The sequence below is a fragment of the Nematolebias whitei genome, chromosome 6, assembly GCF_014905685.2.
Source record: "Nematolebias whitei isolate Nwh7 chromosome 6, NemWhi1, whole genome shotgun sequence".
Classification (NCBI taxonomy): Eukaryota; Metazoa; Chordata; class Actinopteri; order Cyprinodontiformes; family Rivulidae; genus Nematolebias; species Nematolebias whitei.
The window spans coordinates 32,204,400-32,216,654 of NC_056503.1; the positions used below are offsets into that span (position 1 = coordinate 32,204,400).

A 12,255-nucleotide genomic window follows, 5' to 3' on the forward strand; every position below is an offset into this window, starting at 1 on the left:
CAATGTCCAATGAGAGGTGAAAATGTAGTGACGTTTTCTTGACGCCTGACCTCCAGCAAGTGAGAGGTGAACCCTGGCCTCCATCCAGACCATTAGTCAGACACAATCACACAGCTTCATAGCAGATTAGTCTGCTGTATTAGGACTTAGAGCTCTATTAATGTAATCCCTCTGTTTTAGTGTGGCCTAGGTTTTAGGGGCTTACATGTGCACACCCACATGCAAAGACACTTAAATACATGTATGCACGCACACATACAAGCTGTTTGGGTAATGGAGTTCACAATCAGTGGATTAAGGTGAAATTTAGACAGCAGCTTAATGGACGCAGCATTCTTTAAAAGTGCGCCCTCTGCACACGATCGTTCAGAGTCTTGTTCTTTCTGGGAATCGTTCACTCATTTATCCACGCTTTATGGAAGCTCATTTAGTCTTTTAAGCACTGTCACGTGTTCTGTGCTTTTCTGTAGATTGATAATAATGATCTTTTTCAGGGTCGATGAAATTGAGATGGTGATGACAGACCTGGAAAGAGCCAATCAGGTAACTCACTCAGTGCCATTTAAAAGCATGTCCAGCTCAAAAAATTTAGCTCTGAAACCTTACAAATTAATCTTGAATTAATTTACTGCAAGTGTATTTTGTTACCAAATGCCAAAACATTAAACCTAACCAGTCTTATTGTGTAAATCTCACATTTCTGCCAAAAGTGTCAACTGTAATAAATAAAAGAAAATGCATGACTGATTCACAACATGGCACTGTGTCTCCTTCATGTTAAACCTGCATCTAGCTGTTTTTAGGTGACCTCCCTCTAGCTGCCTTGCTACAGAAAATATTCACCTGTGCACCAAATGTGCATTTATCTGTGCCTGAAAATAGTCCTGAACAAGCACTCCATTTGTTCTACTTTGACAAACATTAATATTCAGCTGTTTAAAGGATTTATTAAGCTCTTTCTAAAAAAGAAAAACACGTGTATTTCTGACGTTACACTCAGGATGTGCTTGTTTTTCCTACAGCCTGCTTTTGTTTTCCGTTTACTAATTTATATTTTTAAGCAAGAAGAATGTGAACTATTAGATCTGCTCTCTAAAGAAGTTTGCCCTACATGAACACGTACCGTCTTGCTTATCGCTGTGAGGGGCTGTTTGTTTGTTTTATGTGATTTTCCACACACCTACAAAACCCATTCAGCGTAAATACCCCCCCCCCCCCCCCCCGTTGTTAAATATTCCTGCGCTATCTGTTAATGTCATCGTTGTTAACGTTCATTGTTAGTCCAAGAGTATGATTTTGGTTAAAGGGGTAGCATAGGCATGTAATGTTAATATTAGCCCAAAGGTTAACGCTTCAGCCATAATGCCACAAACACGCTATTCACACTTCTGATCTGAGGTTTACGCAGGGCGACAGCGTGGCCTCTGGCTCTCTCAGACTTTTTATATGCTTTTATAAGAAGAAAATGGAAAACAGGGTGTTTTTTTTTTCCCCTTGTGCAACTAGCACTTTAGCTCCCACCTAGTCAATAACACTTCTCAATGTGGTTGCAATTAGGAACGCTGTGAAATCAGCTCCCTGTACCTCCTAATGATGGGAAGTTGGCCTGTGTTGCAGATGATTCCCAAACCAAACATGGCTGTGTGGTTCTAAATATAAGGCAGGGACTATCATTTAAGTTGAGGAATGGTTTTCTATTTTTAATTGAAAATATCTTTCTGTTGTTTTTCTACACAGCCCTCCCTCATGTTGTACATTTGTTTTGGCTGAAAAGAGCTCTCCCCCCCCCCCCCCCCCCCCCCATATGACCACACCACAGTATGAAGGTGTGGGCTCATTGTGTAATGGAAAACCTTTTCTTTGAAACTTTATTACCCTTTGCCCAACTGTGTCGTGTTTTCTTTAAGACTGTCACAAACAGCTTGGCGGTCATTGGCGGCTTCTCAGAGGTGCACACGCTCTTGTTCTGTCTTTTTTAATATATCTCTGTTAAATTGATTTCACTACAGTTGTCTGAAAAAGTGTTTAGAGGGATAAAGTCTTAAAACGAAAAGGGTTTCACCAAAATGTATGCTAAATCAAGTGAAATGATTTGTTTTTGAGTGAAAGGGTATGAAACCTAAAAAGTTAACTCAAAGAAAACTGGACTGGGGCAGCTGTAGCTGAGTGGTTAGAGCAGTCGTCCTCCAATGCAGGAGTTGGGGGTTCGAATCCACCAGCAGTCACATGTCGGAAGTGTTCCTGGGCACTGACACTGAATCCTTCATAGCCTCTGATGTGTGTCCCATCAGTGTATGAATGTGATAAAGCTCTGATTAGTCTCTTTAGAATGATTTGTTCAATTAGCTTTGCACAGATCTAGTGAAGTGCTGATGAATGGGTAAATGAGGACACAGGTTGTAGTGTAAAGCACTTTGAGTGTCTTGATAAGATGGAAAGATGCTATATAAGTACAGTTCATTTACCATTTACTTTGATTCTTAAAGATGTTTGGCTTCTAACCCGAGGAGCTTTGTTCAGTTTTGACTACTAGAAGGTTGAGAAGAAGCTGGAAAAGCTCCACAGATGAGAGGCCAAACATCTTTAGGAATTAAAAACAAGAATCCAGTTGACATTACTTTCAACTTGCCATGGTTGCATGATGACAGAGACGTTAAAACAAATCAAGCAGGCTCTTTGTTTCACATGCCTTCGTTTCCTTCCAGCGAGCTGAAGCAGCCCAGCGAGAGGCAGAGACCCTCAGAGAGCAGCTGTCACTGAGTGACCACCCCCAGCAGCCCAGCAGTCCGGCCAAGGCTGACCCCGACTCTGTAAGGAGGATTTGATTCATCCACTCACTGGCTGACAAAGAGACACAGATTTTTGTTCTCTTATGCTGCCATGAAATGCTGGTCGTAATGTAATCACCTGTGTGTTTGTCTGTTAGCAAAATATCTCATGAATCATTGGATGGATTTTAATTAAACTCTTAGAAAGTAATCATTCGATGCACATCAAGAACATATTAACTTTTCTCTCTTCAAAAAGTAGCTGACACAGCAGATTAATTACATAAAGGCTGTCAGTTTTATAGACATTGAGGTCAAATTTGATGTGGTAGTAGTCGAGAGTCGTACTCGGCACATACTCCGAGATTAGAGCAGACAGGGAAAGGGCTCACAACTTGTTGGATACTATAGATCATGTGTTTGTTTACCTTTTGAAAGCATTTTATAGATTTTTTTTTTCCAAACATTTATTTTTAATTGCATTATCTTCATGTTGGTGTTTTGTAGTCGGAGCCAAATATCCCCATAGAGACAATAAAAATATGTATCCATCTATCCAAGTTAGACTCTTGTATCACCTGTGATGGCATTAACGATTTGTGAAAAAGTGATAGATGTATAAATAACATGATTTGTTAGACTTGTATAACAAAGAGCAAATGAACAACAGTCAGTTTGTTGGTGTGCTAAAGTATTAACTTTGCAGCAGTACATAGTTGTTATAATATTTTTAATTATTGGCATATTTATCTAAAAGAGAGAGGTTTTATATCCATAAGGTAGACTTTGTATGGATAGATGGCTTAGGTTTAGTTAAATTTTAGGTAAATAAATTAATCTGCTGACTTATCTGACCTGCAGGAACAAGCGGCAGAGACGGCGTCCCACTCAAGTCTGGAGGCGGAGCTCAGGGCCAAAGAAAGGGAGACCGCCCAGCTGGTGGAGGATGTCCAGAGACTGCAGGCCAGCCTGACCAAACTCCGAGAGACCACCAGCTCCCAGATCTCACAGCTGGAACAGCAGTTGAGCAGCAAATCTGCAGTTCTCAAGGTAGCAACAACATTCAGCTCCGTTTAACAAAACAAAACTAATGGTTTTTGTGCAACTAACTTAAGCATAACTTTCATATTTAGTTGCAACTAGTTGCTTATTTATAATAGACTTGCTTTAAGTCACTGGAATCAGCCCTTGTCATAAAATGTCTCATGTTTTAATCTTTTTGTAAACCACAGGAACTGGAGGAGAAACTGGAAAAGCAGGCCGACTATGAGGAGGTCAAGAAGGAGTTGAGGTGAGGCGTAAACAAGAGAGGAAGTGTGAACAACACTGATGGGTTTATCACATCTGTTTAGGGTTTTTACCTATAAATAAAATGTATGTGTTTGTTTGAGATTTATAATAATAATAATCATTTTATTTCAAAAGCGCCTTTCAGTACACCCAAGGACACTTTATAGCAAGAAACATATCGGATAAGATTGTGTCAAAACAATGCAAAGACCAGCAGGAATAAATTGAAATATACAGTAAAATACTTAAAGAATATAAAATACATAAAACAAAGTTAAGAAGGATAAGCGAGTCTAAAGAGATGTGTTTTCAGAGTAGTCTTGAACAGAGAAAGAGAGGTGGTGTTTCGTAGGTCAGGGGATAGAGAGTTCCAGAAGTGAGGGCCAGAACAGGTGAAGGCCCTGCTCCCCATGAGGGAGAGGTGGGCAGAGGGTACATGGAGGTGTAGCGAAGAGGAGGATCTGAGAGAGTGAGAGGGGATGGAGATGTGTAGGTCAGATAGTTAAGGAGGAGCAAGATTGTGGATAGCTTTGAAAGTGAGAAGAAGAATTTTGAAGACGATGCATGATTTAACCGGGAGCCAGTGGAGCTGCTGCAGGACAGGAGTGATGTGGTTATAGGAGGAGGTTTGAGTTATGATGTGGGCAGCTGAGTTCTGGACCATCTATAGCTTCTGAAGAGACTTGTTGGTGAGGCCATAAAGAAGGGAGTTGCAGTAGTCCGTCCGAGAAGTCACAAGGCTGTGAACAAGGTTGGCAGTGGAGCGGGGTGTGAGAAGGACGGAGGCGGTTAATATTTCGGACATGGAATTAGGCAGACCAAGTAGCATTGTTGATGTGTGGAGTGAAGGAAAGAGTGGTGTCGAGGATGATGCCGAGACTCTTGACCTGAGGCGAGGGGGATAGCAGAGTTGTTAAGGGGGATGAGAAGATGTTCTGATTTTGAAATAGAGTTTTTCGTACCGACAAGGATGATTTCTGTTTTGTCACTGTTTGGTTGAAGGAAATTGTTAGAAAACCAGTGATTGAGCTCACTGAGACAGTCAGTGAGGCTGGAGGGAGGGTTAGTGGAGTTTGGTTTGGTTGACAAGTAGAGCTGTGTGTCATCATCATAACAGTGGAGATGAACACCAAATTTGCGGAAGATATGACCTAGAGGAATGACGTAAATGATGAAGAGGAGGGGCCCGAGGACGGAGCCTTGGGGCACACCCATGGAGACGGGAAGACTGGGAATGGAAGGATTTAAGCTGAATGAATTGAGTGCGGTCAGAGAAACAAGATTTGAACCAGTCTAACGGAGTACCTGAGACGCCAGTGGAAGTTAGTCTGTTGAGGAGGATAGAATGACAGATCGTGTTGAAGGAAGAACTTAGGTCAAATAGAATGAGGATGGACAGAAGACCAGAGTCAGCAACAAGAATATATATGTAAACATCAGAGTGCTCTAAAATCAGGTGAAGCTTTTTTAGTTTTTTTTATTGTCTTACATTGCCCTGTACGTCTTGTTTTTTTAAGAGACAGTAATAGAAAAGAAATGATGCTAAATGATAGGTAGGAGTTTACATGTTTCTTTTTATCTCCTCAGTATCCTCAAGACTATGGAGTTTGGAACTTCTGACTCTGTGCAGGTAATAAAGACATTCGATATATCCATCCATCCATCCATCCATCCATTTTCTTTACCCGCTTATTCCATTTTGGGTCATGGGGGTCGCTGGTGCCCATGTCCAGCAATCACTGTGCGAGGGGCGGGGTACACCCTGGACAGGTCGCAAGTCCATCACAGGGACACATAGAGACAAACAACCATTCACTCTCTCACTCACACCTAGGGACAATTTAGAGTTACCAATCAGCCTAACATGCATGTTTTTGGACTGTGGGAGGAAACCGGAGTACCTGGAGAAAACCCACGCATGCACGGAGAGAACATGCAAACTCCACCCAGAAAGGTCCCTGGACCGGGGTTTGAACCAGGAACCTGCTCGCTGAGAGGCAGCAGCTCTACCAGTTGCGCCACCATGCTGCCACATTCGATATAGTGCTGTTGAAATAATGTGGTACTGATTATTGCCAGAAAAACAGTAAGTACTGTATTAACATCTAAAGAAGAAGTCATTGTCTCTGTTCCACCTGTCCTCTTCATCAGGACTCTTCCAAACCTCTGGAGGTGCTGCTGCTGGAGAAGAATCGAGCCCTTCAGTCAGAGAGCGCTGCTCTGCGCATCGCCAACACCGAACTGAGTGGTAAGTCTGGCTAGATGGCAAAAGGCCTTTAAAGGTTTGAGTTCCCTGACCAGAAAAACTGGAAGAAGCTGAGTTCAAAACTCATGAATGGCTGGAAGAAGGCAGTTTAGCTTCAGGTGAGGTTGAGCAGAGATGTAGAATGAGCTGCAGGGTGCAGCAGAAAGATGAAAACATGCACAGTGGCATGCAAATGTTTTGATCAAATTTTCTGATGTGGACGGTCTTGTTTTTGAAATACCCCTAAAAGGTAACGACCAACATCAGCATTAGTTTAGTTGATGTTGATTGATATATTCAGTCTGACAAGAAATGAAAAACGTAGCGGGTTATTCAACATTTAATAAAAATCATCATTTAAAGTGTTGACAATGTGAACTTCCACTTATGAGCTCGTATTTTCAGACTGCACAAGTCGACTTAAAGTACTTATTTAATTGAATATTGAATGTTTTTCACAGAAACTAAATATTTGATCTGAGCTCCCAAAACCTTTGATGCCACTACATGTTTATATACAAAGGCATCTTTTTCTCTGAGAATACTTTAAAATTGTTAATTATTTTGAATAATCTCGGTAACAACGTTTCCATCTACAGATTTAACGATTCAATGAAAAAAAAAGTGAATTTTTTGTGCAGTTCTTCAGTCGCACATTTCTAAGAGCACAGAAACAAATGTTTCTTGTGAATACACCAGCAGGAGGTCAACCTGAAAGGTAAAATAAATAACATTACATTAAAAATAAATAGCATTCAGAAAAACGAGGACATCACACTCTGTTCCTTACGTCAGGACTTTTGCCCTCTGCAACTGTTTTTAGGTTCGAAATGTCATCGCTTTAGGCTTGAATAGTTGAATAGCTTAGAATTGATTAACATTCTCCATGAGAGGAGCTTACTGTCTCATTGAATCATGTTAGTCTCAATGGTTATGCATTAGAATATTTCTCCCCAGCACTCGTCATCAAGATGAATTCCTGTAGTTGGGAGACAGAATAATGTAGTTTAATTTCTATATGATCTTGTGATTGTAAAATTATTACATTTGTCTGTTAAACCGCTGAAGAAAGATGAGAAATATATATTTTTTAAAGATTCATTGCTCTTTTCTTTTTTACCTGGAGTGTTTTGTTTTATAAGAACTATAGACTGTGTTGTACAACGGACAGAGAACGACATGTTGTGCAGCAGCAGAAGTGAAGAGGACTTTGTAAGGACAAATTTGACCTATTACCTCCACACTGTCTGTGGGAGAGAGAAACGAGCCCTGGGCCAGGCTAATGGTTGAGACTGTTTTGTTTGTCCTTTTTTTTTTTCTTCCAGGCTGTGTCTTACAAGAAAGGTTGAAATCACAAATGCATGGGCACTTTGTCTTGGGGGGGCTTGGCAAAAAAGGAAAAACAATGTTCACTAATTTGGAAAAGACCTGACCAAGATAACTTTATTTATTCTCTCTCTCTTGTTTTGGAACCCCCTTTTTTGTTGACTCCCCCCATAATGCATTATGTGTTTGACCTTTCTTGTAGGGTCAGCCGGGCGAAAAGGGACAGAAGAGTCCACAACAACAAAGGAGGACACTGTGAACAGCGACTCCTCGCCTACTCCTCCACCTCCCTCTGTCCCTTCCTCTTCTCAGCTGGCCCTGTCTCGCGCTCACACAGACCCCCTCAACACTGCCACAACCAGCAGCGAAACGCACCCCTTCACTCCTACGGGCATTGGACAGGAGCTGTACTCCCCCATGTTCCCTCTGGTGGGGGGTAAGATGGCTCTGAATTCCCTGATTCAGCGGCAGCTGCTCCAAACCTTCTACTCGAAAGCCTTGCAGGAGTCATCTGGAATCCACAGTGGAGCGCTCCTGTTCACCCCCTTCACTCCAGCCCTCACCTCCATCCCTACCTCCACACCTGGCTCGGGGTCTGCTACCATCCCTCTGGCAGCCAGCAGCCCTCAGCCACCTCCGGCCAGTCCTGATATGGCTCCCATCAACGGGAGCAGCACAGCGGGCAGCGCCCCGTCTCCGTCACCCAGCCACTCCGACGCCAACACCGGCAGCATGTTGGACGGCGAGGACATGGACACGGCGGAGATCGCCCGCCAGGTGAAAGAGCAGCTGATCAAGCACAACATCGGCCAGCGCGTGTTTGGCCACTACGTGCTGGGACTGTCCCAGGGTTCGGTCAGCGAGATCCTGGCGAGACCAAAGCCGTGGAACAAGCTAACCATCCGAGGGAAGGAGCCCTTCCATAAGATGAGGCAGTTCCTCGCCGACGAGCAGAACATCCTCGCTCTGCGCAGCATTCAGGGACGACAGAGAGGTCAGTCTATGTATTTGCATGCCTGTGTGTGAAGGAGTGTGTGCGTATGTGTATGTGTGTGTCGCTGGTGTGCATGTGTGCACAGCCCTGCTATTGATTAGCTTGTCAATATGGACTAGCTTTTTTATTTTTCTATCTCTTTTCTAACTCCCTCTCTGTGCCACACCTGTGTGTTTTGAACGAGTTCCTGGTCACGCACCGATCCCAAGAGCCTCTCTCAGCTATTGTGGTCAATACAGAAACCTTTCACACATCAATAGTATTGATTGGAGGGAACTAGAAGGAAGCCAGGGGTACTGTTAACTGTGGCTAGATTCGATTAGCCTGGGCCTGCTTTTCTTTACGCATCAGGACATTTTTGATTGAAGGTGGCCTCAAAAATGTATTCCAAAATGAACCTGCACTTCATCTGCCTTTGTTTCAAACTCGCTGGGTGAATTGTGAATCCCTCACTCGTGTGTTTCAGTTGTGGGTTTCTTGAACATTTTTAGCTCGAGTAGAACTTTTAATTACAACTGTGGCCACAGATGGTACAGATCAATGTGTTTATGGGACAATATAATGTGCATTGGATGGAACAAACAATCCTTGCATTTGCAGGGCACCACGTAGTCTAGCTATAAAAGAAGGAACAACCCCAACGCAGTAGTGCTGTAACATAGTGTGTGGTATATTGTTTTTAACAGAGGGCTCAGGCCAGCCCCAGCTTAGCCGAGTGTTTCAGGATGTTCCGAAGCGGAGAGCCCTCTCTGATACACCTTCACACGCAGGTCTGTCGCCTTCACATGCAGAGATTCTAGCACGTTCTGTCTGTGTGGCATGTTTGTGTCGGGGTGTATCCATGGTGTGTGTGTGTGTGTGTGTGCGTGCGTGTGTGTTGCAGTTTATTAATTGCAGGCAGGCATACAGATATAAATGTGCCTTGAAGGTAACCACACAGTCTTGTGCAGTCTTTGCGTCAAAGGAAAATCCAGCATGTGTATTTAGGCATTTTACTGGTAGTTGTTATTCTGTGGGGAGTATTTATTTGAAGTGTGCATGTGTGAGCTCCAAACGGACCAGAGAAATGAAGACGATCTTTACAGAGCTGCCGTGTAGTTGAGTGGTGGGAATGTTCTTTGTGCTGTGTTAACAGTAATTATTTGACATGGTTGTTGGCTCCATTATTCCTCGTTTAGGCTCTATCTTTGTGTTTTTAATCTCAATGTAATTTCCCGTCTCTTCCCATTCCCTCGTCCTTTCCTTCTAGGTAACATCACGGCTCGTGTCCGCACCCCCGAGGCAGGTTCAGACGAAGCTATCAAGTCCATCCTGGAGCAGGCCAAAAGAGAGCTGCAGGTGCAGAAAGCTGGTGAGTTGTAGTTTATTCCTCATCTCCAAAGCAGCCCGAGCGTTAAAAGGTGCTACATTATGTCTGGGTCTGTCCTGACGGCCAATTTCCCCTTCTTTAATAGACTTGTCCCACGTTCAGCCGTCTTACACGGGACTGAAGGGCGGGGGTGGAGGTGGAGTGGGAAGCGGAGGAGGCAGCGGATCAGACGAAGCCATCCGCTCCATCTTGGAGCAGGCGCGCAGAGAGATGGAGGCTCAACAGGCTGCGCTGGAGCCCATCCTCAAAGCTTCATCTTCATCCTCTTCAGCCTCACTGTCTCAGAGGGACATCCTGAACTCTTCTCTCACTGCCCCCCTCCCACCCTACAACCCCCTGGCGCTCTCGCTCAAGAAGCCTCCCAGCTCCTTGCTGTCCTCGCCTTCGTCCCCGTCTCCCATCCTGGACTTCAGCTCTGGTGGAAAGCGAGAGGGCCGAGCTTCCTCAGGGATTGACATGTCATCCGACGGAGCGTTCAGGCTGGGGCGCGCCTCCGAAGGTTCGGCCCGCTCCGGAAGCGCCGGAGGGGTGGGCTACTGGAGGGAGCAGTGGTGGAGCAACATGCACTCAGATCCACGGAGGACCATGTCCAGCCAGGCGGTAGAGGAAAACCACAACCAGGAAGACTCTAAAGAGGTGAGGGTGGAGGCAAAATGAAAGGACCCTCCCTTTCTTTCACAATCTTTCTGGTGTTCATGTCTGAACTGTTCTCATGGCGTTCGTTTTAGGGAATACTGAGTGACAGCCTGTCGCGACACAAACCGTGGAACAAGTTGAGCCAGAGGAGCAGAGAGCCATACCTTCGTATGCAGCCGTGGGTCAACGGAGACCAGGGGCAGAACGCACACATCCAGCAAACTCAGAACCAAGGTACACATACACACACACATACACACACACACACACACACACACACTGAATGGGCTCGCACAACCATCGTTATTCTAAAAACCTGATTAGAGCTGGTGACTAGTTGTTACTGTCAGTCTGTCACTCAGCTTTACCCACCATCCTCCTCCTCCTGGCTTCCCTCCCACCATCCCCCCTTCCCCAGTGCTGTGGCAGTGTCAGCCAGCAAGCTGCTGGTTTGTCATGTCATAGACAAGTTAGTGTTGCAGCGCCAGATGGCAGCTTGGTATGTGTGTGTATGTGTGTGTGTGTGTGTCTCCTTTCCTCTCTGGGGGTGTAAACAGCAGCTAATGTACACTGACAGCTCCTCATGACTGCTCTCTTCCAGCCTGCTGAGCTGCACAGCAGTACTACACAGACACAGACAGGGAGATGAAGGAATAGGAGGAGGAAGCAAAAAAAAGAAGCTTCAAACTGAAAACTTAAGCACCTTTTTGCCGTTGAACAGGAGTTAAATTGCTCGACGTGATTCGACTGAAGTTCCCGTTGATCCCAGCTGGGAGAGGAGACGATTCCAAGCTTTCTTACTTGACGTAACGCACCACCCTAACCTGTGTGATTCTTTGTTCTCCTCGAAGCAGAGGGCACTCCCAAGACCTCAGCGAGCTGCAGCCCGGCTCCCGAGTCCCCGCTCAGTTCAGCCGAGGAGTCCATCAACGGCCTCAGTGGCGATCCACTCACTTCGCAGTCCTCCAGTCTCAAACCTCCATCTGAAGACCCCTCAGGTGGGGAGTCTCAGCCCGGAACCCCACTGCCTCTGCCAGGTCACCCAGGTCTAAGCATCCAGGAGATGGTTGCAATGTCCCCTGAGCTTGATACTTACGCCATCACCAAGAAGGTTAAGGAGGTGCTTACTGATAATAACCTTGGTAAGAAGCACGGGGATGTTGTTTTGGTGCAGCTTAGTTCAAAATCCGTTCTGTGGAGTGACCGTTTCTTCTCTTTCCTCTTGCCTAACCAGGCCAGCGACTGTTTGGGGAGACTATCCTGGGTCTGACTCAGGGCTCCGTCTCAGACCTGCTGGCCAGGCCTAAACCATGGCACAAGCTGAGCCTGAAGGGCAGGGAGCCGTTTGTCCGCATGCAGCTCTGGCTCCAGGACCCACACAGTGTGGAGAAACTCATGGACATGAAACGCCTGGAGAAGAAAGGTGTGTGAGAGAACAGCTTGATGAGATGGAGGGGGGAAAAACAGTGGATTCTTTGTGGCGCAGCAACCTGACAGAAGCAATGAAGAAGAGTCAGAGATGCCTTCATCTGATCTGCTTCAGCCTTCTTTTTATAAATACATTTTTACACAAACAAACAAAAAAGCAGCAGCCGATGATTCGCGCAGGCACATCTGCACACAGTAT

The 12,255-nt window shown here is 45.0% G+C and overlaps 1 protein-coding gene across 1 annotated transcript in view; it reads left to right on the forward strand.

Moving 5' to 3' along the window:
- The window catches only part of cux1b (cut-like homeobox 1b), a 78,504-nt gene that overhangs the window by 42,985 nt on the left and 23,264 nt on the right, over positions 1-12,255 (forward strand). Inside the window, exons 9-14 of the mRNA XM_037677522.1 lie at positions 495-543; positions 2,706-2,810; positions 3,630-3,818; positions 4,001-4,059; positions 5,646-5,688; positions 6,210-6,306. Of these exons, the coding sequence (XP_037533450.1) occupies positions 495-543; positions 2,706-2,810; positions 3,630-3,818; positions 4,001-4,059; positions 5,646-5,688; positions 6,210-6,306 (542 nt within the window). The remainder of the gene's footprint in view (positions 1-494; positions 544-2,705; positions 2,811-3,629; positions 3,819-4,000; positions 4,060-5,645; positions 5,689-6,209; positions 6,307-12,255) is intronic.